Here is a 27370-nt window from a genome sequence, read left to right on the forward strand (position 1 = left end):
CGCGCCCGTGCCGGGGAATGCGGGAGCCGCTGGTCCCGCCGGGCGCCCGCAGGTGGCTTTAGGGAGTACCCAAGCGGTGTTTTGTGGCCTTATGGCCCACGGAGAGCAGCGTGATGCTTCTGGCTGTGAGCTTAGAGGGGCAACGGATGGGGGACGCACTGCACTGGTAACCTCCTCACTAGAAAGCGGGCGTCTTCCCAGAGGCAGCGGGAGAAGAGGTCCAGTTTTAGTCAGGTGCCTTTGTGGCATTTTATGGGCACTGAACATGAAGCTTATCGTCTATGCCTTGCATGGCTTGTGGGAGGAAGCCAGAGATTCCTTGGGACTCTGGCAAGGAGTATAAGCACACAGGGGAGTGAGGAGGATGATCACAGAGTCATAGAATGGTCAGGGTTGGAAGGGACCTCTGGAGATCATCTAGTCCAACCCCCCTACCAGAGCAGGGTCACCTACAGCAGGTTGCCCAGGACGGCGTCCAGATGGGTTTTGAATGTCTCCAGAGTGGGAGACTCCACAGCCTCTCTGGGCAGCCTGTTCCAGTGCTCTGCCACTCTCAAAGTGAAGAAGTTCCTCCTCATGTTTAGATGGAACTTCGTATGTTCAAGCTTGTTCCCTCCTAGCATAGCATGAGGTTGTTACACGCATTTTGTGCCAGTCACAAGAAAGACAACAATAAACGGTGAAGCTCCTGGCAAAGGGTTAATGGAAATGTATTTTTCCTTTGGTAGAAACTTGTATGAACATGTCTGTTAGAGGGTAAGGAAGGAGTAACAAATACACTGAACTCTGTGATGTACTGCGATGGATGTTCAGTATCAGTTTGATCAGAACTTTGTTTGAGGGGGGGACTTTCCTAAAGCCTCAGACCTTCCAAAGTTATTTTATTTGTATTCTGTCTTGGTGGGAGGAGAAGAGAGCCAGAATGAAACTGCAATTTGAAAGGGATTTCAAAAGCTTTAAGGTCCACTTTCTGACTCCAGGCAATACAGAAAGAATGCAAGTAAATTTTTAGCATCTTGGAAGAAGGGTTAGTGTTTCAAAGTCTTATGAGGTGTTTGTATGTTTTAATAGCGAAATAACTCTTAATATCTGGTGTCAAAAGAGGCTGCAATGGATATTGCAGCTGCAAAGAGTTTATCTTTGCATTTTTTAATGGGGACAGATGCTCAAGGGAGGGGGAGAGGACTAAGAGGGTGCAGCGTATGCACTCTGCCAGGTGCCAGGAGGGAGCATGCACCATCACGCAGCCTGCCCTCACAGTTCGTTAGGCAGCCACAGCCAGCAGTGTGCTTTGCCCTGAACTTCGCTCTGAACTTGCCTCCCTGCCTCACCATGAAATCTCAGTTTACCTTACATCTGTGTAGTGCCCTCCATCATAAAAAGCTCAAAGTGCTTTGGAAATTACAGGCTGAGTAATACACAGTTTTGCTTTACTAATAGAAAAACTGGATCACAGTCACTGCACGCTTAAACTAAGGTTACAAAAAAAGGTTGTGATGGTCAGGAAACTGCTTGGTCCTCTGTTTCTAATGCAGCTCTGGAGTTTAGGCATCCATCCCTCCATACTGAGTGCAATTCCCATTTTTAAAGTTGCCTGAAACAACCATGCCTCCAGATGAATAGCAAGGTCAATAATGTCTCAGCAACACACTATAGACCACGGCTGCAGTGAAATCTCAAACTAACATGCCTTGGAATATCAGAAGTCACAGTATACCAAAAATCAGCCAAGGCAAACATCAGATATACATGTCAAGCAAGGGGAACAAAGCCTGTTGTGTGATGCGCATTGTCATTGATGGTTTTTGTAATTGTTCCCTTTATATACTAACACCCACCTGGAAGTGAGGGTTTGCTGTGTATAGGAAGAAGCTAGAAAAGGGGGAGTTCCTCTTGTTAAATATTTTCCTTACAGGTCTTAGGTTAGAGGGCAGTTATGGTTCATGCCTGATTCAAGTTCCCAGAAGGAGTACTGATAGGTCAGCCCTGGCACAAGGAATCATGTTGTGTCTCTTGCAGCATTTGTGTAAGCACGGGTACAGAAGCGTCTCTCTCCAGTCTTAACAAAGCCCCATTGAGACACATAACATGAATGCTTCTGTGGTTTACCAGTAGTTGTTGTGGTTCGAGAAGGGTTTGGAAAGTCTTTCAAAAGGCCAGGGAAATCCAGCCACGGAAAACGTGATAACAGCACAATGTATGCATTATCAAACCACTCCACCTCACAAGTTCAAAGACACTGTAAATGAGAGAATCTCTTCTTTCGTGGAAAATTGGAGAGAAGCGCATTAAACTCTTACAGAAGCTGAGCTTACATAGAAGGATTTTAAATCAGCATAAGTATTCACGTGTTGTTTCTTAAGATTCTGAGGGAAGGTCATGCGGCTTTTACGTAAAGTGATAGGTGCAATAGCCACCATGTCAGGTCAGTTCAAAGTAAAGCAACGCCATACACTTAAATGACTCACTTCTGGGGTCTCTGCAAGGCTGGATTGCGGCTGTCCCTCTATGAGAATAGGGAAATTAGAAAGAGGGTGTGAAGGAGGATCTTCGTTCAGATGAAGGGAGCAGGCAGCTCTGTTCCCAGTGCTATCCCAAGCCCTGAAAATAAGGCAAAAAGAGTAACCCCAGCTTCATTTCCTCTGCTCTACCATTGGACTCTCTTGTTCAGCTTGTCATTTGGTGATGTGTCTTTTAATGAAGCCTGTAGTACCCGGCAAATCCAGAAAGAGCATTTGGAGGTCATTTAAAGCCCTTACAAGAGCTGATCGATGGGGTGGACAGTCCCATCACGGGCAGCTCAACAGAGGCTTGTAAGGCAGTGCTGGGCATACGCTGTGGAAAGCAGTATGTTTCCCTTAGTTAGCACATTGGCAAGCAGGACAATGACTTAATAAGAACAGTGTTGAGTGAAGAGATGCGCTGCAGTCTAATATATTTCAGCGACTGATAGATAAATGGCATGCCTGGCTTTGCCTGCCCGTCTATTCGCAGTGGTGTGCGGGTGTGAATTAAAGCTTAACTGCATACCTGTCCTGCCCTGCCAGTGGGCGCAGAACTGCTAAGTATGAAATAGTGAACAAATCCTTCATTGTTGTCGCTTTCTACAACTTACAGGCAAGACATTTTCAGCCCTGGGTGTCTCTGGTCCACGCCGGCATATTTCAGCAAACTCCCCCATGCAGTTCCAGTTTTCTCCTTCACTCAGGAGAACCAGGGGAAAGGAGGGTAACAAGGTCTCCAGCAAATGTGCACCTGCCTGCCTGATGAACTGCAGCCAAAATCAAACAAAGTCTCAAGGCCCAGTCTTCTGGAACCGAGACAAGTCCTGTAGCAGACAGGCTGATCGTGGCGTGCCTGAGATACTGCCAGTGGGAAGCAGGGAACACTGCTCTGTCCAATAATTTATTTTCTTTCATTTTTTGTTTTGCTGCCTTGTTGGCAGGGTTGCTGGAATGTACTTTAAATAACTGAAACTCCAGCTGTTGCAATGAAATTCTTTGAATTATGTGCCCCAAAAGAAAAAAAAAAGATGGTATCTTGAGTTCAGATCAAGTGCTCTGGTATACTGAAATCACATAGGTGTGTATAAATGTAACGCTTGCATTTAATACTCCTCATTGTTTTCAGTTCATTCAGCCTTTCTTTGAGGCTGTTTCCAGATCAGAGCTGAAACTGCTGTAGCAGCAACTGTTTCCTGGGTATTTCCAGCCTGATCATTGTGGACGTGAATTTAGATCTAAAGACTGTGTTCCATGCACGTTATAAAACTATTTAGGGAAGCTTGTACTGTTGTAATGTATATGTCAGGACTCCAAGTATGCATTTGTCAGGAAAATCTGAACCGGGAAGATGCTCTGACGTGGTGGTAACTGCAGTTGTTGGTGGATAGATTGATTTCTCAGTGTATTGATTTTGCAGATAGTGACACGATGTTCCCTGTCATCACTGCAGAAACTGGCAGCGTTGCCTGTTAGCTAGCATGGGCTGATGTGGTGTCTGCTGCAGCAAACCGTATCTGAATCCAGTGTCCTGGCATATTGCAATTTGTACGAAAATTAGCCAAACCATCTTCTCCAACAGAGCTGGAGGAGAATCGTGTTATAACATGACTCCAGATGTAGTTAACCAACCTATGCACGTGAGGATTTAGTAAGCCTCAGCAACTCTTTGAATTCTCAAGAGTTAACCCTCAGCCAGGTTGATACCTGCAGTGCTGAATCAGAACAGCCCAGGGTTGTCTTCTGGAAACAACATCATATCCTGGGCTTTCTGGAAGAATAGGGTGAGGATGGAACCATTGCTAGGTGCAGATGCTGAAATTTTTGCTAATGATGCAGAAGTACTCAGTGAACATCTACGTTTCGTATTTGAAAGGCACAAGATGGTGTATTTGTATCGCAGGACAATGACGTAGTAGTTTCCAATCCATTAGTAACTATGGCAGATGTTAAACAAATTCTGCTAGAGATAAACATCTTAAAATCACCAAGCTTGCAAGACTATACCCAGCAAGAATGTGAGAGCCCTAATGTTATTCCTCTGTTAAAAGTGGACAAGTATGATTGCTCTGGTTACTTTACACTGGTTAGTCTGACAGCAGCAACAAAATAACGGCAGTTATATGGGATTCTGTGAATACTTAAAAGCTAGGAATATACTTTGAGCCAGGCAACATGGGTTGTGGAAACAACAAAAGATTTGTCACATCTTTTCGATGAAAATATGTTTGGTTGGTAAAAACAACGCTGCATATATTACCTTATTTAAAACATTGGTCCAACACATCATCAGGACCTCACAGGCTGAATGGACTAAGCAACTGTCTGACTGGAGTAACCATTAAGAGGGTACTGCCATTCACTGAAAATGTCATTTTTTTCTTTTGGGGTTCTACAAAAACTATGCCTAGCACAGTTTAGCATTTTCACTGATTATCTTCACCCAGTGACTGGAGTAAGAAGTGAATGGGACACTAAAAAGATCCCTTAATAACTAATTACAACGCTTCAGCACTAATCTCAGTAGACTATAAAATGCAGTCTCTTGCAGATAAAAATACTACTTGTGGGGCAAGCCAGGATGCCAAATTAAAAGACAATTAAGTTTCGTGAAGTTTATTCATCATTATTGTACAGAAGAGTACAAAGAGCTTTAGAGACTATCAAAGAGAGATTATCAGGGCATCTCCAGAGCATAGCTTTAGTTGTGGACTGGAAATTAGGTGGTAACTTCTGCAAATGAAAATACAATGGGATTCTTTCAAGGGAAGCTTAAAGGGAACAGTCTATGGGATCCATTGCATTTTCCATGACTACGTATTGTTCAGAAGTCTCTGATTCAGAATGTATTATAATGGCATGAAAAAAATGAAAGCAGTATTATAAAATTGTAACACCAAACTTACAGGCAGGTAACGGACAGAGTATTTTTATTATGGCTTTATTAATACCAGGCTATGTACATATGTAGGTATTTCATGGTCTTTTAGAAGAATTGAAGATAATTTGTGTGTTTGTCTTAATCCATTTTTAAGAATCTTTGTTTCATTAATTTCCTGCAGACACCCCTGCAAACGTAATGTAGGTAATTTCACCAAAGTATCAATAAGTTCATTAATAAAGAAAGACGTATTGTAGTTTCCTTAAAGAGATTTCTGAAATTTTAGTTTGTAGCCTAAAATTTAGTGTGTTTCAGGGTACAAGTGTGTAATTTAATTGCCAGAGGAATCCCTTATAAAGAGAGAAATAAAATTTAACCCCATTTTTAGTCAACACTCTAGTTCAGAATCTCAGTTAACAGCAGCACGTGTCTGCAATGCGTAAGATTTCAACTGAGTTTATCTTTTAATTTGTTGTGTTTCAGGGACAGTTTTGTGATTATTGCAATGCTGCTGATCCCAGTAAAGCTCACCCGGTAACCAACGCAATAGATGGCACAGAGCGCTGGTGGCAAAGTCCTCCTCTTTCTATGGGCTTGAAGTACAACGAAGTTAATGTCACTTTAGATCTGGGACAGGTAAGTGCATGAGCTATTGGCTGAGGTTTGATCATTTCTTGAATTTATGTACAAGCTTTGCAGTTGGGAGAGATGTTTGAACTGATGATTTGAACTTCCCACACCACGCCTTTTTTGTCTGGTTTATGTCCTGTATTTTTTCACCAAGTTAACTTTATTAAAGTGGTTATCTCACTCAGGAATTTTGATGATGTGGGTTCTTGCCACCAGCATCACAGTATGACTTTTTGCTTTCTGGCACAGGTACTGTAATTTGTTAACCTGAGGTTACCAGGGATATTGGTCAGTTGAAACTGGGGCTCTGCCTTCCATTTCATGTTCTCGTTCTCTATGGGCCCCACAGAGAGAGGTATTTCACGATCTCTTACCATATCATATATTTTGAGAATAACGTTTGGAGTCTGCTTTTGCCTCAGGGGTCCTTCTGGTTTCTCTGTCATCCAGCAAGATCTTCAAGATAGACAGTTTCTTAGAACAGAAAAATAATGATAACACGGTCTGAAAGGGAAGGGACAGCAAAACCAGTGTAATATGAATTAGTAATATGACAGTAACATGAACACCTGTATTTCCTCTGCAGGCAACAGGCAAGTAGCTGACAGTAAAGCCTCTGCATCTGTATTTTAAGTCACAGGGATGGATTCTCAGCTGCCATAATTGGGCACCGATCCAGTGAAATTAGCTACGCTCTGCAAGTTCACAACAGCTGAAAATATATGGCTATAAATATATATTGAGGGCTGCAAAATACACATATGCATATCTGTTTTGGACAGTAGTAACTATTTATTGACTGATTGTATAGGACAGGATTTTTTTTAATAGGCTTTGTCAATTTAGTTGACAGCAAGAGGAGAAATAACTAAGACGAAAAGTTCCTCTGTGAGACTTAGCTGCCATATTGTTGGGGATCCAGGTGCAAACCATTTTACCTCTTCTGTTACATGGGGGTTTAATGCTCCTGTCCTTCACATGAGCAGAATGGTTCTCATTTTGAGGCTACCTTAATTTAGTGGTTTTGGATCCAGTATACCAGCAGTGCAGAAATGCTAGACAACTTAAGATAGAGAATATCAATAGCTAAACTAAACTACAGTGATCTTTGGATTTGCGTTTCTATTAGTTAAATTAATAGTATGCCTGTTTTCTAGGTTGCTTTTCTCCACTGTACCATGAAAGAAGGGAGAGCTATGTAGAAGCTGATGAATTTTTAGGCCATAGCGTCCACATTAGGCTAGCTCACAGTGGTCGGACCTATCTCTGAGTTGCGTTGCTTTTTCTGTTACTCTGTACAGTTGAGAGGTGTTGCATCCCCTGATGCCTTGTGCTCCGGTAAAGTGAGTTGCTCAGTCATTCTTTCCCAGCAAACTGTAGGGAAGTGTGTCTTTCAGGCTGGGCATACAGAGTAGGGACACTGGATGTGGAGTGGTGTGCTATGAATAGGCATGGGAAGGCAACTGCCTCCCAGTAAAACAGACCTTACCTTTTGTCGTGGTTTAGGCCAAATTGGCTACTGGGGACCTGGGGGACCCCAGATGGGACCGACAGATGCTTCCCTCTATCCCTCTTCAAAAAGAGAGGCAGAGGAGGAAAAAGAGACTTATGAGTTTAGAAGAACTAAACTACTTTAGTGAAATATTAATAATAAAATAAAAAAGAAAATAATGAAATATATACAAAACCATATCAAGCACCCAAGATGACAATCACGACACCGGCTGGCACTGGGGCAGTCCCAGGCTGGACTCAGTGACAAATGGGAACTGATCTGCATTCAGGATCAGGATCAAAGGCAGATGAACAGAGTCCTCCTCAGATGTCAGCCATTGAAGGAAGAGCCCCGACACTTTGATCTTCAGTCTTTATACTGAGCATGAGGCAGATGGGATGGAATACCCTGTTGGTCAGTTTTGGGTCACCTGTCCTGTCTGCTCCTCCCTGCAGGTGGGACCCCTCTACGCTTTTCCGCTTCCGACCCTCCAACAGGGCAAATAACAAAGCTGGTTGGCCTTGGGTGTTATAGCAATAAGTATAAGCAAGGTCCTCTCTGCATCCCATGCCTGGGCATCAACTATAAACATAGGTCTTATCACTCTGAGAGAGTGAACATTGTCTGCACAATATGCTGTTAATTTCAGTAGTTAGAAGAGGCCCAGCTAAGAAGCGAAGTTACTGAACAAAATTGGTTCCATTTTACCTCAAACCAGGACACCTTTGGAGCTGCTTGTACCCACGGTGGTCTGTGTGAGGTGCAGGATTAGGTTGCAGGCTGTAATTTGTCTGGTGGTGTAGTCCGGCATATTTGTGACCAACACTTGTGCATCATCATCATCCACTGCTGTAGCACATTGGTCCATCCAGAACTTCTGTTCCTGCTGTGTACTTGTTAGCTTCTTTGGAGGACCTACTGACAGACACCTTATCTTTTGTGTGTTGAGTAAACTTGTGAGAAACCTCCTTCCTTCAGAGGAAGGATGTGGACTGTGTGCTCTCTTCTCATGGGACTCCTTGGAGACCGACCACTATGTGCTAAAATTCTTGTAGCTATTAAAGGATTTCTCAGCAGGAGGCTGTGTCTTCCTCTTCAGTCTGGTACCACTTGGAAGGGCGAATCTGAACTCCCTTACTTGGAAACGAGGGAAACCCAAGACAAAGGTCAAAATGACTTCAGGTCTTGTGATCAGGAAGGGATAATTTTAGTTGGTGGATGGATAAGGGTTTAGTAAGACTCATGTTAATTATTTTTTTTTCACTGCACAGACATTATCTCATAGCTGCGTTCAGTCAGTTAAACCTTAATCTCAGGATTTGTTTGAACTTGAGATTCACTTTTTACATTTTGCCTAGTTTTCTCACACCCCACATTCATACAGTAGTGCACAATACTAATAAGGAAGAAAAAAAATTAAATACTGTGAGAGAGTAAGTCTACTCAACTTAACAGGTAAGCACTGAGACCCCAATTCACCTTACCATATTTCAGGGTCCTAAAAATTAAGAGCTTAGTGTGTGTTAGTCACGCAGACTTTTTCAGCAGTTGACAGAGACAGAAATTTTCAGAGTGTAATTCCCCCTCAAGTGACCTGAAATGAAGGTTTTAGTTTTAAGGAAAAATAAATGTTCTTAAAGTTAGGTGTGTGCCTAAATAACTTGCAGAACCGCAGGCTATAATACTGTAAAGATAGCAGGGATGTATTTTTCCTCACTGAGTAGTTGTCCTGTTCTTCATTTTGACGCAAGGCACCTTTTTCTGCAAACAAAATATGGAAAGGTTTTTGCATGTGCAAAACGTGACAAAGAGTAAGGTACATATACAGGGAAGCGATGGCTGAGTTGTAAGTTGGTCATCAAATATTTACAATTAGAGGAAGCAGAACTTAGTGTAATGTCAAAAGCTTTTCATTTGCTGCGTTCCTGCCATTATATCTTTAAGACTGAGAGCAGAGCCTTTTGCCGTGGTCTGATGACAATATCTGATTGAATAGTTGCACCATGATAGAAGTTTGAGCACTTGCCATCGTGGGGTTGGAACAGAACACCCACCTGCTGCTGTTTCTGTTTCACGAGGGTTGGGGATGATTTTGAAAGTCAAAATCCCTTCAGGATGTTAAATCTTTCTGCTAGAAAAATGCTCATTTTGCTGTACTTTGTAATATGAGAAAAAGCAAAAACCTTAAAGCAAAAGCCCTGCTTTACTTCCCTTTCTGACTTTCTGTACTATAGTTACATTTCTAATCAATCACAGTCCTTCTGAATAATAATTATAATGTTGATCCCTGAAGCAGTCTCTGCATCTTGTTAACATACCTGCTTATACTGTGGCTATTCCTGACTTGTTTAAAATATTTGGATCAAATGAAGCCTCATTTTCCTAACGTAGTTTTCAACATATTTTAAACTTCTGATTCCAGCATGTCTGACTGAAGTTCATTGCCCTTCCCCTGACTCTTTGGATTGCCTAATTTTAGCAGGTGTGCCCTCATCTATGGCTTTCTTAATGCTCAGCAGGTATTACAGTAATTCCCCCCCCAGGTATTTGTCTGAACTCTGTCTTCAGAAGTAGAAGATGAAGGTTCAGGCTAACATTATAGCATACGATGAAAAATAAATGTCACACTTCAAAAAGTGTACTCCACAAATTTTATTGTTGCTTTTAGTTACGTATCATTTCTTTACTGTGCTTTTGTGGCAATCATATAGCGTTGAAAGGCTCAGGCTCAGTGAAGTCTTGTGTGCTGTTATGTTGAATAGTTTTTCTGTAGCAATATTATTAGTCACTGTTGTAAATTAAAGGCGCGCAGTGGAATGTAATGTCCAAATTAGTACTTTTATTAGGGAGGGAGGGAAAGTCAGCCATAAATTTAAGATAAGTGGTATGTCCTGTGGAGGACTTTCTGCTTGTATGTTTTCTGCCAATTAAAGCATGTAAATAGTTTGTAAAAAAGCCTTGCAGTTTGGCAAATCTTCTAAGTTGCTTTTATATGGTAGGTATTTCTTATGGGTTTAATTTTTATATTTGATAGCGATCCTTTACGTCCATAGCTTTACAAACAGTAGTTCTTGTTGGGAATATTAATCAGCTTTGGCTAATTGTTGTTATTAAAAACAATTGTTTTTAACTTACAGAAGATTGATGTAATTTCTCAAAAGTGTTTAAAGTTACAGTTAATTCAACTGTCATTCTGTAAAATATAAAGTGTGCTGTAGGCTCCTCTCCTGTATGGAGAAACTGTCAAGGTGGTGGGAGATTTATCATAAACTGCATTGAACTGGGCTTCCGAAAAATAGTTGTTGCATTCATTGTGCTTGAGTATTGAAGACTTCATATTACCACTGACCCTGAAATTAGACCGAATTAGAATTGCGTAACCTCTATAATAACACCGAGAAGTACTACAAACTGGGGCACGAGAACCACTGCATAAAGCTTTTGCAGTCCTACAGAACTGCCCCAGCAGCGAGACAAAGCCTTTCCCTTGAAATCTCTGCACAGCTCTGCCTCCGCAGCAGCACTGACCCCTGCTCTGCTGGTTTGGCTCACACTGGGGAGAAAAGGGGCTTTTAGGTCTGGGGAAGGTACAATTTTGGCCCTGCAATATCCAAAAATGGGGATGCTGACATCACAGAGAATCTTGCACTACTTTGTATTCGAGAACTACGGTTCTGAGTATTTCAGTTTGTGCAGGAAGCTGATTTGGGATCACGCCACAAAAGACTATGCTTTGAAATTAGTTGATTTTGGCTCATACCACGGTAAGGTGAATCTGCTTGTGGACTCTAGATTAACACAACTTCAGCTGATCAAGTAGCAGCTGTCTGATAAAAGTTTCTAAAAGTTCTATCAGGTAATGGAAGCTCCATTTATTCCTCAGTCACACTACAACTAGCTCATTCTGGCCTGAGCTGCCAGCCCTAATCAGGGAAATACCCTAACTACATTCTTTCTTGCTCATATACTGTCCTTTAAGATGTAGTCAATGTGTTGTGTTTTCTTAAAGCTTTAATTAAAAACCTTTTGAATGGCTCAGTAATTTTTTTATGTTTGCATTAATAGATCTATGTCATTGGCTTTAGAATGTGTTTTGGTATTAATTAGGTATTATTCTTAAAATGTACAGAAAAAAAATCTTTCAAGTCTTGCTCTTCTTAACCGTCTTCTTCCAGTTCTTCTTCAGTACCCCTTAAGGAAGGTCTTTGTTCCCACTCTGATCTCGCTTCCCTCGATGTCTGCACTTCTGCTTCTCCCACCTCCTGTCCTATGCCCATTCCTACATGTTAGTTTCATTTTGTGATACGTTGTCCTAAATACCTCACTTTCAACTCAATATAGTAAAAGCAGAAGCTCCGCTGATAGCCTCCAACCCTCCACACTTCCCTGTGTTTCCTTCCAGCGCTGACAGTGCGACTGTGTTCTTTTTACTTCGGACTGCAGCCCTCATAAGGCCGTGTTTATCTCCTGGACAACTGAGGTCTGAATTGTACAAATCCTTTCCCATATGAATAGCTTCAGTGTTCTGTGAAGAAATAGGCCATATGTAAGAAATAATTATGAGCATTGAGTTGGTCTTCATCCAAATCCCCATGGAAAAGTGGCTGCATGAGAAATTTCAGGATAATAACTGACAATCATTGATGTATTTGCCTGCAGCCTTGGCAAAAACACCAAGGACTGATTGAACCTGGACAATGGACTACCCTTTCATTTCTGGAAGTGTTCCTTCCTTCCCGAATACTGCCTGCAAAGTATGGGAGCTTCTTCCTTCTGGTCCTGCCCATCGAGTGTGACAAAGGAAAGACTTATCTCCAGATGTGTCAATGAGGCATATACTGACTTCCGTAACTAAATATGCTTTTTAGCACCAGTGGCTAGTTAATTGAAAAAATGATATGAATACAACATGTACAGTGCTAACTGGACAATGTTGGAAGCCCTGCGCTTATTCCTGGCTTCTGCACCCCAGACTGTGAATCTGGCATGCAAGGAATGACTTTGGCTACGCAATAGGAGCCTCTGCAATCACTGTCGCTGTTGACGCACTGTTAGCATTACTGCATACAGGTGTATGCAGTTGAACTGGATGGAACACATTCAGAGGATCTAATGCCTCTCAGATACTACCCACACGGGATTTTCTCTGCATCTCTGCTATACCTATTGTCCAGATACCCAGAAGGGTAGCTGGTAACTGCCAGAAAGGCTGGGTCAGCTCTCTCGAGTTGGCATTTTTTTATATTACAGTTTCATCTGCAAAATATGTTGTTGGGGATTGCCAAATACTGACTGTCAGGAGTGTTTTATTAAGTCTTTGGATTTACAGAGGTGCCTCATTTCCTACTGAGAGGCTACTGAAGAAAGGGGGTGCTGACCTCTTTGCAACCACAAGAAATCAAAACCTTTCGTTTTAGCCAGAGTACATGGGATTTTTATTTAATTTAAATAGATTGTTATGTTTATGTCTTGGTCTTTGAGAAAAATCAGCGCTCAAGACCTTAAGGCTTCATTATATTAAGAAACTAAAGGCCACGCACAAGCCAACCCTGTGAAATCAGTGTGTTCTGGAGCAGGTGCTAAGCACGATTTATATTTCCTTGGATCCCACTTCTGCATCGGTCTGCATCTGAGAAGTTTAGTTTAGGTACTGAATGATCATCAGATTTTTCTTTATTAACATATCCAGCAAGTAGGGAAAGGTTGCGTGTCTGCTAACGCAGGGCGTCTTTCGCAGATGTCCTTCAGTGCAGGGACCTCACTATCTTCTGCGGAATCTGCAGTACCAGTCCCAGTGACATTATTCAAGATAACAGCAGAAGCCTAGAAGAACAGTCATTATGTTGAAGGAAGTTTTGGTGGTGTAGATATATCTGCTAATACAGTCTGAGGAAATACTATTGTGCTGGAAACAGCTGTTCTCTGTACTTCTACATTTCAGATTGCATGAAGAGAGGTTGTTGTCTGTATCTCTTTGAACACATCTTGAGTTACACAGAATGCCTCAGATAGATAGGTGATCTACCTGGCTTTAGTTGTATTCTCGTTGTTACTACACTCCAGGAATTTTTGTTGTTCATGAGCCAAAAAGGGAGAGCAATCCTTTGCTGCATGCGCAGCACACCGCATAATGATTGTTCAGAACACAGTGTGGTTTTCTTTTGTACTAGTTTATGTCCAGCATTCAACTAACAAGTCATTCCAGTATTTTAGCATTCTGTGTTGAGTCTATGGTGGTAGGAATGGAGGAAAATATACTATACTTTTGTATATGCACATTTTTCTTCCGTTTGCATATGATTAAAAAAAAAAATCTTGGATAAGAGTTGATTAAACTTTTAAGGAGAAAACAGAGAAAAGATTTTAAATTACTATTATTGTAATTTTTAGTATTCTCATGAGAATGCAATGGATCATAGGAAGTTTTCTTTCTGTCGGGTTAAGATAAGCAGTATGCATGCTGTTAGAGATCATGAATATTGTATCATCAACAATAATGGTACAATGTTATTCTCATTCAATTTAAATGAGCTCTTTTAAGACAGTCTTAAATTCACCTATAAGGACTTCTATAGAAGTGTTTCTGTCTTTATAATGTGATATTGATAATTCCTTACACTGAATTATAATTTCCATTCCCCGATGAGCGAGACATTTTGCTTATTCTACTGGATGATTTTTTAAAATTTTATCCCAGTTTTTATAAATCTTCAAGGCCACTGCCTGCAAAAACATTTCAAATCTGAACAAACTCGAGTGAACAGGAAAAGGTCACATCAATATGCAACTGGTTAAATTCCAGCTGTTGACAATCCATCATGTTTGACCCATGCTGTTAGATTGCAGCAGGATGTGGTGTTGGGACATTTACAGGAATACATCCTCTTTCAAGCATGTATTTCAAGAGTGGGTTGTTTCCAGTACTGGAAACAAAATACTGTCTTTACTTTTAAACTTAATTCTTTATTCATGTAAGAAAACTGTCAGAATTTTGATTAAGCAACATTTCAGATTTTTTTGGTGAATTTTTGTTTTTTATATATATATTATATTTATTATATAATTGTGCCAAAAGAGCCATTATTTTTAATGCTTACTTACATTTTTAACACTCCTTTTGAAAAATGGCTGTTTTTTAATGAAAAAAAATGACTTTAAAGCAACCAAATAAACATTTTTTTCAAAAATTAAAAAACTCACTTCCTTTTTTCCAAAAACTGAATGACTGAAGAAAAACACTGCTTTGAGTTTATTATGCCTTTATTTCAGGGTAGGTCTTATTTCTGCCAGTGCAATGGGGTCAAGATTTAAATTAGTGAAGTGCCAGCTTAGAATACATGATTAAAATTGGTTTTAATGGGTGCTTTTCTGGGTCTTATGTCAGCAAGGTTACTCCTCTGTCTTTAGCTAGGATTTATTTGCTAAGCTAAGGAATATTTTTCTTCCACTGTTGCCTCATCAGATCTGGAGAGAGACCATTCACCTGCTTGGTCAGTATTCAACCATGGTGGCAATTCAGATTTTCGGGTGCTATTCTGCATCCTTGATGAAGGTCAGGACCAAATCGTTGGCGCACGAATGAAGTCATAACCAGGACAGATGATAGGATTGGTGACTATGTTTTTGTGATACATTGTCATGAACAAATGTAATTTTTATCAAGACCTATCCTTTTCCCCTTTCCAAAAGCGACTGTGCAAACCCAAGCAGTATTTCAGACTATGACATGTAAGGTGAGCTGCATGTGAATTGAGGGTTTTCATATATGCAACAGTAGTTTGAAGTTGCCATACATTTTTTCTTCCATTTTGTGGTTTGCATGGAAGTATGCAAAGTGTGGTGCCGGGAGACAGTTCTTGCACCGGCAGACTTGGTAGAGGAGTGTTTTGAGGGATTCCTGCTATAGTACACATATTGGACAGGACTTCAACTTCACACATATTCACAAGTGGTCATAGGCTTAAACGAATTCCACAGCTGCATATGAGATGTGGCATACAGGTGTTTGGCAGGTGCCACATGCTGATTCAGCTGTTTTATTTACTGTTGTGTGCCTTCATTTTGGCCAGTTTATCCTTTAGATGCTTCTGAAAGCAGATGCTTATAGCCCAGGGTGACACTGATGTATAAGTGAGCATGTCTCATATTTCTTCAGCAGCGTGGAAGCACTGCGGAAATGGAATTCACTGCTGCTAGTTTGCTCACGCTTATGAGAAGGTATGACCTGTTATGAGAGATGAGTCGAGACTGGCTGTGTCAGCACTTTGAGTAGCATCTGAGTAAAAGAATATAATAACTGTATCACAAGCTGAAGCAGATGTCATCTGCTTTTTTCTGGAGAGTAGGTTAAAGGTCATTGTTGTAATGATTCCACAATGTGACAACAAGCAATGGGGCCCTGGAGAAGGCAGGCACCTTTTCTAGATGCTACTTTTGTTTCCTTTTGTGCTTTCTAAACCGTTTGTTGTGATTAAATCTGTATTGATCAACACAATTGATAACACGTGTTATCCACGCTTGTTAACATGCATGTAAGGATGGGACTCCCAAAGACCTTAAGACGTAGGGGAAGGAAGAATTTTAATGGTTAGGTAGCTGCCTGCTCACTCCAAACCTGATTTGAACAGGGCAATGCCCCTTGAGAGATTCAGCTGGCTAAAAGCAAGCACATGCAGCATTTTATTTTTTTTTTTAGGAATTTCAGAACTATGATGCTTTCCTGGGAGGATACCAGTCTTTGAGCTGAATGGCCATACTGGATGACATGTAGGGTCCATATGGCCAATATCACTACTCTGAAGCTTACCAGTCACGTAGCAGAAGTGACTAAGGCAAAGAGTGTCAGAAACTCAGTAAAAGCAAATTTTGCCAGAGTCCCCAAAGTATTCACCTGTTTGTGACAATCAGAGTAGAGACTGTCCATTCGTAATTTAAGGGCATTACCCCACCTGTGCAGTGGCTGTGCATCGCTCTGGTTCTGTCATGGTTCTGTTAACAGAATGGCTGCCACTTACTTTGCTTGATACTGTCACCTAGTAAGTCATTTGCCACATGTAGATACTGTCTGGCTACTTAGGCACCCAACTTAGTATCACAGGAGGTGAAGTTGGTGCTTTCTGGGCTGTGTTAAGTAGGCAGGGTAAATTCCAGCGCTAACATGAAAGGTTTTTTTTTACCTCAGTTATCTTTCCACTGACCTAGGTCAGCAACATTCAGCAAATCAACAGTTTCTGAAATAGGTTTTAATGTACGACACCCGCTGCAGTGATGCCTTAGTGTGCATAGAGCAGGCAGTTGCCCTGGGTAGTTGTTTCACATACTGCATTAAATGAATGCACAATAAAAAAGGCTTCAGTTTTTTCTTCTGGGATGTGAGGTATTATCATGAGAGCAAGCTCCATGAAGTCCTTGAAATCCTCCTATTTCTCCGAGAGAAGGTTTTACTTTCTTCTGTTAATACTTTTGATATGCAGAAGCTGGTGTCTGAAAGAGATGTGTGAAGATTGAGGTTGTATGTAGCCATATGACTGCGATATGCGTGTAGCCATGGGATCGGCATGTGCAGTACTGGTTAGGGACAAATATTTCCAGGTATCTGCTCCACTGCATTGTTCACCGGTTGCGTCTGGCTTATGGTGGCCCCAGCTGATATGACAGCTATTGCAGTGGTCCTCGCTGGCAGCCGAATGGGGCAAGAGCATCTGTTGTCAGTTTGTGGTTGGGAGCTTGTATGCACTTGTGGTTTAGGGTCTAATAGCCTGTGCAAAGTATTAGCTTCAGGGTTATGACATTTGTGATGTTTGAGCAAAGGTAAACTGCATGGGTGTATTTGATGTGAGGGCTCTGGCAGCAGTCACTTGACAGACTGTTGACTGTAACTCCCTGCCTCCTCCACCAAAGTAAGAATCTCTTGCAAGCAGATGGTTCTCAAATGAAGTTGTCAAGTGGGAAATTCCGGTGCAGCTTCACTTGAATATTGACTGTACCTCAGTATCAGATCACTTTTATTGACAGCTCATATCCATGTTGTGGTTGTTTAAATTCTAAACGACCCTTAGAATCAATCTGAGTTCAGCCTTTTGTGTAGAGGTTATTTTATTGATGTTCTGATCTGTATGCCTGTGGCCTATCCCAAGAGGCTTACAGTAAGATTTCCTTTCTTGTCAAATTCATTTTTGCTGTAGTGTTTGGGAGCTTTATGTCTCTGTGGTCTATTGTGATGATACACAGTGAGCACCTAGAGAAGGCAGATGGGACTCTTGGCCTTGGGAACCTTGAGCTGATGAAGCTTTTTGAGCTGTTTCAGACAATGAATGAGCTATCAGTGTGTCCTGGTTCCGGCAGGGATGGGGTTAATTTCCCCAGGGATTCGGCAGGGGGCAGGTATTCCATCCCACGTGACCCATGCCTGAGCTATAAGAGGCTTTAGCCGGGAGTGGGGAGCAGTCGCCACTCAAGGGTGGGCTGCGGCGGTGGGGGTCTGGTCAGTGTGCGGCAGTGCTGTAATTGCGTCTGTATATTCTTTTGTCGGTGTTACTGTTTTTGTCTTCCCTTTTGCTGTTCTGTTAAACTGCACTATCTCAACCCATGAGTGTTGCCTTTTTCTTCTGATTTTTCCCCGCGGCTGAGGGAGATGAGCGAGCGTCCCGTGGTTCTTTGTTGCCGGCTGAGGCAAACCATGACACAGTGATCCTGTGTTATTTGATACCCACAAAACTCTGGGGTGGCTTACTTCTGTTGCTTGGAAAGTCTGTCAAGTGGCAAAATTATTTAGAAATACTCTTAAAGTGAGGGAAAGGCTGGCTTAGATCACTGTCAAATGCAACCAAAGGAGTCCCAGTGTAAAGGGTGTGTGCAATTTCTCATACGTCGTGGTGACTTTTCTTGACTATGCACACATTGCATGATTGGAACACAACACAGATGTACCAGGATGCTGCAAAAGTATCGTAGTTCAATGATGTGTTGAGATGCTAACTTCTCAAGGTTAAGTACTGTAGCCTTAACACACCCAAGCAAACAGTCATGTACAGAACATAACTGTTCTGAAATGTAAGAGATAGCATTTAATACAGTCCTATTGCAGCTTTCCTAATGTGTTGGAGCACGTTGCCAGGTGAGGTAGCCAGCTGAGAGTCTGGCATATTATTTTAATTGGAATGAAACTGCAGAGGATAACCTTCTCACTGTACAGTAAAGAAAAGGTGTTCGTTTATTGGCATTAGTTTCAGTATTGTTGTACTTTTATAGAGTTCAAAAAGCTTCTGATAAGATCTATGTATATTCTGTTACCAGCTCTTCCATGTTGCGTATATCCTTATCAAGTTTGCAAATTCTCCTCGTCCAGATCTCTGGATCTTAGAAAGATCAGTGGACTTTGGAAGAACTTACACCCCCTGGCAATATTTTGCTCGTGAGTATCAATCCTTGTGTCACTGCTTTTTTTGTGGACAGGTTTCTTTATTCATTCGACCAGTAGCAGGAAAATCAGACCATGGGGCTCGCTGGAGATTTCAACTGCATTGAAGATAGTGAATGTCAAATACATTTCTCATCTTAGTTATCCACAATAAATTAGTGACAAGAGTGTAACTAAAAATGAGCATGATGCTTTGAAAGTGTAACTCAGTACATCAATATTTTTCAGTCTGTTGGGAATTTACCTGCTGTAGGTGACCCTGCTCTGGCAGGGGGGTTGGACTAGATGATCTTCAGAAGTCCCTTCCAGCCCTGACCATTCTGTGAATTTTTATTTTGTTTTGTTTGTTTGGGTTTTTTTTGGTATATCAGAACTACAGTGTCCTTCATCCCATGGGATCCCAAAATTCCTTGTGAAAACCAAGGTGAAAGACAAATGCAAAATCTTGGAGTATATGTATAGCTTTTTTGTGATGATAACAGAAATATTGTGCCATGTTTTGCCAGGCACCGTGGAACTGCTTGGGATGAGAAATTTTTTTTTTCCAGGAATTTCCATTTTTCTATGCTGAGCAAAGCAATCACTGTTATTATTCAATTATGGGGGAGAATTTATCTGAAAGCACAGATTAACTTAAATTAGAACAACAGTGTTTATTTTCACTTATAAAAATAATTTTGTTCTCACTTGACTAGACTCCAAAGCAGATTGCTTGGAGCGGTTTGGAAAGGAAGCTAATCTTCCACTAAGGAGGGACAGCGATGTCCTCTGCACCACAGAGTACTCTCGCATTCTGCCTCTTGAAAACGGAGAGGTAAGTGCTTTTAGAAAAGTAGTGTGTAACACCAAAAGCAAACAGCATCAGCTTCAGAAGTTTGCTGTTTCAATAAAAACCTAGAACTTGAAATAATTTTTCAGCTATGACTGCTTGAATCTACATTAGTAAGTCCATAACCAAGCACTGAAGTAGCCAGTGAGATTTTTGGAGGGTGAGCTGGCTCCTCCTAACTTTCACTGTTCCCCCTAACTGTAGGGGTAGGGGCTGCACAGAGCTACCTTTGTTGATTTTTATTCTGATTTAGATGCCTCACTTTAGCCATATGCGTTTGAAGATGCTGAGTGCATTTTCTGAATAGTTCTAATGGACATAGCAGAACTTACTGCGTCAGAATTGCTCACAGGAGTAAAGGCTGTAGAAACAGATATTTACCATTCAAGAATAAGTAACTATTTTAGAAAAAAAAAGTATAAAATGCTACATATTTATAATACAACACATGTGTTTGGAAAAGCGTTGCTCTGATTTTAGCTGCTGTTCCTTGCTAGGCAGAACTGTGGCTTGTGTTTTTTGAATGAGCATTAAACTCCTGGTTGTGCTGATGGCTCCTGCTGACCTTCTCCTTTTACGCCTCGTGGTTAGAATCCAGATCGGAACTCCTCCAGAGTTATCCAGAGTTTTGAGCATATGGATCTGGGGTTGTAGTTTCATATTAAAGTAGAAATAGTTTATTAACCTGTCTGTAAAATTTCCCTAATAAAATATTGTGAAGAATAATTTCCATAGAAGATCCCCTGTTACGCGTTGTATGACTTTTCCTAAAGGAATTGTGCTGCAATTGGAACTGTCACCATTCCCTTGTTAGATACTTCGGACTATAGGAGCCAGTTCAAAACAGAGATCTGTTATCTGGTTGGTTCTAAATAAATGAAATTCTCTTACTCAGTTGTGTACACGCACACGGGATTGTTACTTTAATGGAGATTCATGATTGCTAGGCTGCTGGCATCTGTTCCTTTAATAAATAAAAATGTACCGGAGCCCTTGTTTTGAAAGTCAGATAAACCTCCTTTCATGTGAGGGGATTTTCAAAAGCAACACTGTGTACTTTCTTCCAAAAGACCATTAATACGCTCCCAGGCACTGGACCTGGTAACAATAATATTTTCCAGGAATGTTTGTGCCTTAACCCAAAAATAAATGTGCTTTGGGAAAGAGCCAAAACCTGATGGTTTTTACTCAGCCAAAAGTCCCATTGACACTATCAACTGTTAATGTAACTATTTGCAACTATTCCTATTATTTTTTCCTATTAAAACATGTACTTTTTGTGTGCTGTACCCACTGTTTTCAAAACAGGTAGAGGCACTTTTTTTTTTTTAATGTGTGGTATGGGTAATGAGAATTCGGGAGGGTCCAAGACTAACAGCATTATTTTTCCCAATGTCCTGGCTTCATTATGAAATGTGTAGTTGTTACTGCAAATATGCTCAGAAACAACAGTAAGTTTTTTGATTCTATTATTAATTTTGCTCTGTGCTGCTACTGACACTTGCAGTTGATATGTTTTAACAAATATATGCTTACTTCTTTGTTAGATCGTAGTATCTTTGGTAAATGGCCGCCCAGGAGCAAAAAACTTCACGTATTCCCCTGGTCTTCAAGAATTCACAAAAGCAACAAACATCCGTCTTCATTTTCTCAGAACTAATACGCTTCTTGGACACTTGATATCGAAAGCTCAACGAGACCCCACTGTTACCCGTAGAGTAAGTACTGTTTTCACCGAGATACACTCAACAATCATATTCAGCATGTTAGAAACCAAAAAATTATCTGACCTATCTTTAAATTCCCATATTTTCTCCAGGTTTATTTGAGACAAGAAGGTAACTGGGTCATCACAGGTTTATGGAGGGGAAGTAACGATTAATGATTTTGTAACAGCCTGTCGTCTTTCCCTGTTTTTGAATATGGAAGGAAGTTGGGTGCATCAAGGGAGCTATAAGGAGCCAAAGCGGAAATCTTCTAAACTATCTTACGCAGAGCTGAGGAACTAAATCTCTTCAGCTTTCTTTGACACTACTTTCCCTTATTTACTCAAAGAAGGATTTTCAGGAAACAGTACCTGAGTTTCTGAACGAGCAGAAATCAAAGGGCGTACACAAAAGTTACTATCTTTCCACAAATGGTTTGAGATCCCTGGGTGTTTTCAGTGGATTTGGGGCTGTCCAAGAGCTTGAAAGCCAAAGTCCCACTCCCATTCAGTGGGGAGATGTAAGGAAATTCAGCTCCCTCAAGGGAACACTGCAAAGAAATTCATATACTTAGAGAGACTGCAGACTTCATATTGTATTGTTATTTTTAACCTTTTCATTTAAAATGAAGATTCGATAACAATTGGAGGAAACCCTGGGGTGAGGCACTGCACAAATGTGTGTGAGGGTTTCTGCACTGAAAAACATAAAACTATTCCAGTTACTTCATAGCACTCCCATTAAGTGCCTTTATTGTCTTAAGTAAATTTTAAGATGTTGCTCACAGGCAGATGTAAATGCAGTATTTAGTTTACTCTGCAAGCAGCACAGCTTTAGCGTAAGAAAATTCTGGTGTTATCATAGCCATGGGATGTAGGGCAGATGAATAAAATGTCGTGTGTTTTATTAAATTGTTAAAAGAGAGCAAAAGTTTTCATTGCAGAAACTTTCCAAGCCTAGAAAAGAGTTAATATTCTTAAGGAAAATCTTTGTGCTAAACTTATTGTAGAAACGGATGAAAACCAGACCAGTTCTGTTCTCCTATCCAAGTAACTGCCTGGCTTGCCCTGTTAGTGGTTTGAGTTCATGACATGTTGAGTTATATAGAGTATGTTTTATGTCTGAAGTGTGGCAGATTGGCCTATTAATTGTGTTGGCCTCTTACTAATTTGACTTATTACTAACCAGTGACAATGCATGTACTATTAGAAATAAAGTGTAGCTCTGCAAAGCTGTATGAAACTATAGATGGGTTGTGAAGACTCTTATACCAAAAAACACTGTCAAATATGTTGGTGAGTCACAGTGATCATTTCTAGCTGTGCTGAAAACACTGGAAGTTTTACCTGAAAGTTTTTACTAGAAAGTATTACTTAGAGTATGAAAATGGTATGCACAGTTAGAAATGAATGTGTATATTTGAATAGAGATAGTTCAGAAGGCAAAAAGTATTTCCTAGTCTGTATATCCCACCTGCTGTTCTTCACCTGCCTAGAGTGAAGAGAGCTAGTTGGAAAAGCTCTCTGCCGTGGGGCAGCATCTTATCTGTGCCCAGCTGACTCCACCTACATAAAAGCAGAGTGTATGTGCAACCAAAATGAATCACAGAAGGGTTGAGGTTGGAAGGGACCTCTAGAGGTCCTCTGGTCTGACCCTCCTGCTCAAGCAGGGCCACCTAGAGCTGGGTGTCCAGGCCCATGTCCAGTCAGCTTTTGAGTATTTCCAAGGAGGGAGACTCCACAACGCTCTGGGCAGCCTGTGGCAGTGCTTGGTCACCTTCACAGTGAAAAAGTGTTTCCTGATGTTCAAAGGCAATCTCCTGTGTTTCATCTTGTGCCTGTTGCCACTGGTCCTGTCACTGGACACCACTGACAAGAGCCTCGCTCTGTCCGCTTTATGCCCTCCCTTCAGGTATTTACATACATTGACAAGTTCCCCCGGAGCATTCTCTTCTCCAGGCTGAGCAGTCCCAGCTCTCAGCCTTTCCTCATAGGAGAGATGCTCCAGTCCCTCATCATCTTTGTGGCCCTTCATTGGACTCTGTGCAGTATGTCCATGTCTCTCTTGTACTGGGGATCTCAGAACTGGACACAGCAGTCCAGGTGTGGCCTCATCAGTGCTGAGTAGAGGGAAAGGATCACCACTGAGAGAGGCTGTATACACCACTTTGAGGGGCTGTATTGTGAATAGAGTGAGCACAGGAGACATAACCATGTAATGTTCTGACCCTTTTTCTCTTCATCCTCCAATGGCATTAAGTCTGCCCGTTTAACTTTTTCTGTGGGTATGTAGAGACCAAGATTTACAACCAGCTCTCCCTTCTGCCTGCTGCTCTAAGGAGACAAAGAAACAACTTCTGAGCTACAAAAATGTATGCAGAAGTTACTATTGATATGTATGCAGTAATGATATTTTCACTAAGTTGAACCGATTAAATTTTTATCTTTTGTTGCCTGGATGCCTGCAAGGCATGAGGATGAGATACAAAGTGTTTCAACTTCAGATCACAGTTTCAAATCCATCTTGAGTCACGAGTGGTTTTGACCGAGCTGGTGGCTTCAGTCTGCTTCTAATACCTAGTGATCATGTCTGACTGAATGGGGAACTGCACTGCCCATACCAGTGTGTCTGGTTTGTTGACCAGACCAAGGTCTCACAAACTGATGCTTTGACAGTACGTTACATCTCCATCCTCAAGCTGTCTTTGAATGAGCTTTGGGCTTGGGTACTGGTGGCTGTGTAGCTGCTGGGGAATGAAGAGCTACGGCAATATACACCTGGTGTGAGCTGCACAAGCCTGTTGCTATCAGGCGCCCCATGGGTATTGACTTTGGTTTGCTGATACTCGTACTGGGACATAGGTATCAACAGAGGTTTGACCGTTGGCTGCCTGACTTCGGCTTTTTGTAAAGACATGCCTTTACAATTCTGATAAGATTTAACAATCTGATGTTAATATTTCTGACATAATCCAAGTAAGGAAAGATCTTTACATACATCTTGTGCTTGTCCGTAGTATTACTACAGTATAAAGGACATCAGTGTTGGTGGTCGATGTGTTTGCCATGGCCATGCTGAAGTATGTAATGCAAAGAGTTCTGAAAACCAATACCAGTAAGTAAACAGAGCATAACATTAATTTAATATGAGAAAAAAAAAAGAATGTTTTTAAATGACCTTTTTTATTCTAGAAGGATATAGTCTTACAGGGATTTTTCATTATATTAAAAAAACTAGAATCTGCTAATGATTGACAAGAAAACTGTCAAGAGCTATTGTATGTGAAATACAATAACAAAAAGTCTTTACTTAGATTTTTCTTTTTAATTGAAATAAGAGTTTGGCAGATTTAATAATTTTTTAGAAACCCTTAGTTTTTTTTTTGAAAACATGGATTTCAAGAACAATGTTAGTGACCTTCCTGGAAATATTGAGCATTATAACTGAGCTCAGCCAAGATCCAATGGCGTTTGATCATCACTAAAAAAATAAAACCAGAAACTGAATGAACTATTCCTTTTCCCTGTGAAGTTCCCTTTCCCTGTGAAGTTTGTGTTCTCCACTGTGATTTCACAAGGAGTTAGACCAGACTCCTTGGCTCATCTGCGTTAGGGAAGTGACTGTGAATAATCAGGATATCTAAAAGATATTTTAAAAGCTTGGTTTAAACCAGCTGTTGCTCTTATCCATGATGGTATTGAAACAAACTTTTACCAGGACAATGCAATATTTTCAGTTGTGCTTTAATGAAGAGTAAGTGAAGAGAGAAGAGTACAGAAGGTGTGAAATCTAGGTGGTGTGAAATCTATGGGAATAGGATGGTTATACTCGAAAACTGCATTGCCCCTTGGTTATTAGACCACACAGATAAAAGAGGAACATTGGAAAAGGCCTCTCCCGTCTCAAGGTCTCTTTGTTCCTCCTGGGATTCAGTTGCTATGCATGACAGTAAGACCTAGCCCATAATGAGAGTCTGCCCTTTAAGTAGGCTATTCAGCTAAATCAAAATAAATATGAACTACATTTTCTTGATGAACACTGTGCACTATTTTAAAAACAGCAAGATGAAGTTATTATCTTGGTTTATTAAAAACACTAATAAAATTATTGTAACCAAAATGTAATGAGAAAATTATGAAGGCGTGCGTATAAGGGTGATAAATATTTTGATTTACTGTAGGTCAACAAGCTTGAGCCTTGGAATGAAGCTAAAATAGGATACATTGTAAGCTGTTATATATCATCTTCATTTAATATTTTAGAATAAAGTTCCATAATCCAGTCTGTTGAATCCAATTGTAAATATTCTCTATAAGTAATTTGTGCTAATAAACTCATAATCACATGATTAAAGTAATCCATCATGAAACATTTTAGGAAAGTCCCAAAATGTTCTAGTATTACTGTTTGACCTTTTTACATGTAAGCTTACGTCCTGTCCTTTTCACACTATGTGTAAGTCTCGGACTGCAATGAAATGAATTTTAAAAGTTTCTATCCAGCTTCAGTAGAATAAGAGGCTTTCATTTCTGTAGGTTTCAGTGTGAATGTCAGCATAACACTTGTGGGGAGACCTGTGATCACTGCTGCCCTGGATATAATCAGAAACAGTGGCAACCTGCAACAGCTGGGAGTACAAATCTATGCGAATGTGAGTAGCCTAAAAGACACTAGGTTAAAGGGGACATTGACAAGTGGGTGGGAATTAGCCATAGCACAGGTGTTCATGGAGCATAACTAGCACACTGCATGTTTTTACACTTTTTATCTTTACTGAGAAAATTCTTTCCGTACAGCAATAAGGAACAGATGATGCAGCAAATGGCGTTTACTTTCTTCTCTCTTATTAAACAGTGAAAATAGTCATTCATGTGAGAATGTTACATGAGTAAAGTGGAAGCCTTTTTGTAGTAGCCTGAGTCAAAATCTCTCCCCGGTCATAGCTGTCTGCTGACGGGTTGTGGATCCCCACTAGCACAGCAGAGGCTGTGGGCATCTTGTACAACTTCAAAATTTGCCTCCCCATCACCTACCCTCTTTGCTGTTCAGATTGCAGAGAGATTGCTCAAGGCTGTCACCGCTCACAGGCGCTTGAGCTGCTCTCCGTTCTCCTGCTTGTGGTCGCCCCTTGCTGACCATACGTAAGTTGGCACAAAGGCATTGCTGGTAGGGAGTCCTGGCAATCTACACGTGCACCCCTTTCCATGCTTGTAGTCGAGAGTGTGGAGTGCTTTAGCCCTACAGATGTGGTAGTCAAGCTGGAGAAGCGCATTGACCTTTCTCCCATTCTCCTGTGCTTCATTCTTTTATTGAAGAAAATGACCACACAGACTCCCTTTCGGTGGAGGGTTATGTACTGTCACACAGGGGTGTTTTGCATCCTTTTGGCCAGAAAACGGTGACTGTGGTACAGACAGTGTTCCTGTCTCTGTGCACATCCTATTCTGAGCAAATCTGTTGGCAGCCTGCTGTTTCCTTTGTGTCTGGCCTAATTTACTTTACTCGTCTGCTGTTCCTGAGAGTAGTGTAGCCAGTGGGTACAAACCGTTAACAGGGGAACCTTAGTTGAAAGCCAAAGAGATGTACCTATGTAATTAGTTCGAGGAATAAAGAGATGGCTTGTTTAATCAAAAGTGCAATACTGAGACTGAGTGTTGGTGGGGGGGCGGGAAGCTGCTTAAAATGTTTGATAGGGGATAGGCATGTTGGGACACAATTTTTGGACAATATTTGAAACCTCATTTAAATTCCCCTCTTTGAAAGGAAAACATTTTCTGCCAGGAAAGAGGTAGACAAAGAGCATAAATAATGTCATGTTTTTTAAAGAATGACTTTATAGAGGATCATCTACAAGATTCCAAGCCAAAACAACTTTGTCTCTAACTACCTCTGAAAAAATACCCTTTTTA

The 27370-nt window shown here is 41.0% G+C and overlaps 1 protein-coding gene across 1 annotated transcript in view; it reads left to right on the forward strand.

Annotated features, from left to right (window-relative positions):
• The first annotated feature begins 4440 nt into the window (after positions 1–4440).
• The window catches only part of LAMA3 (laminin, alpha 3), a 121269-nt gene continuing 98339 nt past the window's right edge, over positions 4441–27370 (forward strand). Inside the window, exons 1-7 of the mRNA XM_009886658.1 lie at positions 4441–4587; positions 5866–6018; positions 18803–18920; positions 19622–19740; positions 21303–21473; positions 24478–24575; positions 25997–26112. Coding sequence (XP_009884960.1) covers positions 4441–4587; positions 5866–6018; positions 18803–18920; positions 19622–19740; positions 21303–21473; positions 24478–24575; positions 25997–26112 — 922 coding nt within the window. The remainder of the gene's footprint in view (positions 4588–5865; positions 6019–18802; positions 18921–19621; positions 19741–21302; positions 21474–24477; positions 24576–25996; positions 26113–27370) is intronic.

Source organism: Charadrius vociferus, unplaced genomic scaffold (genome assembly GCF_000708025.1).
Source record: "Charadrius vociferus isolate BGI_N301 unplaced genomic scaffold, ASM70802v2 scaffold45, whole genome shotgun sequence".
In the NCBI taxonomy this organism is placed as follows: Eukaryota; Metazoa; Chordata; class Aves; order Charadriiformes; family Charadriidae; genus Charadrius; species Charadrius vociferus.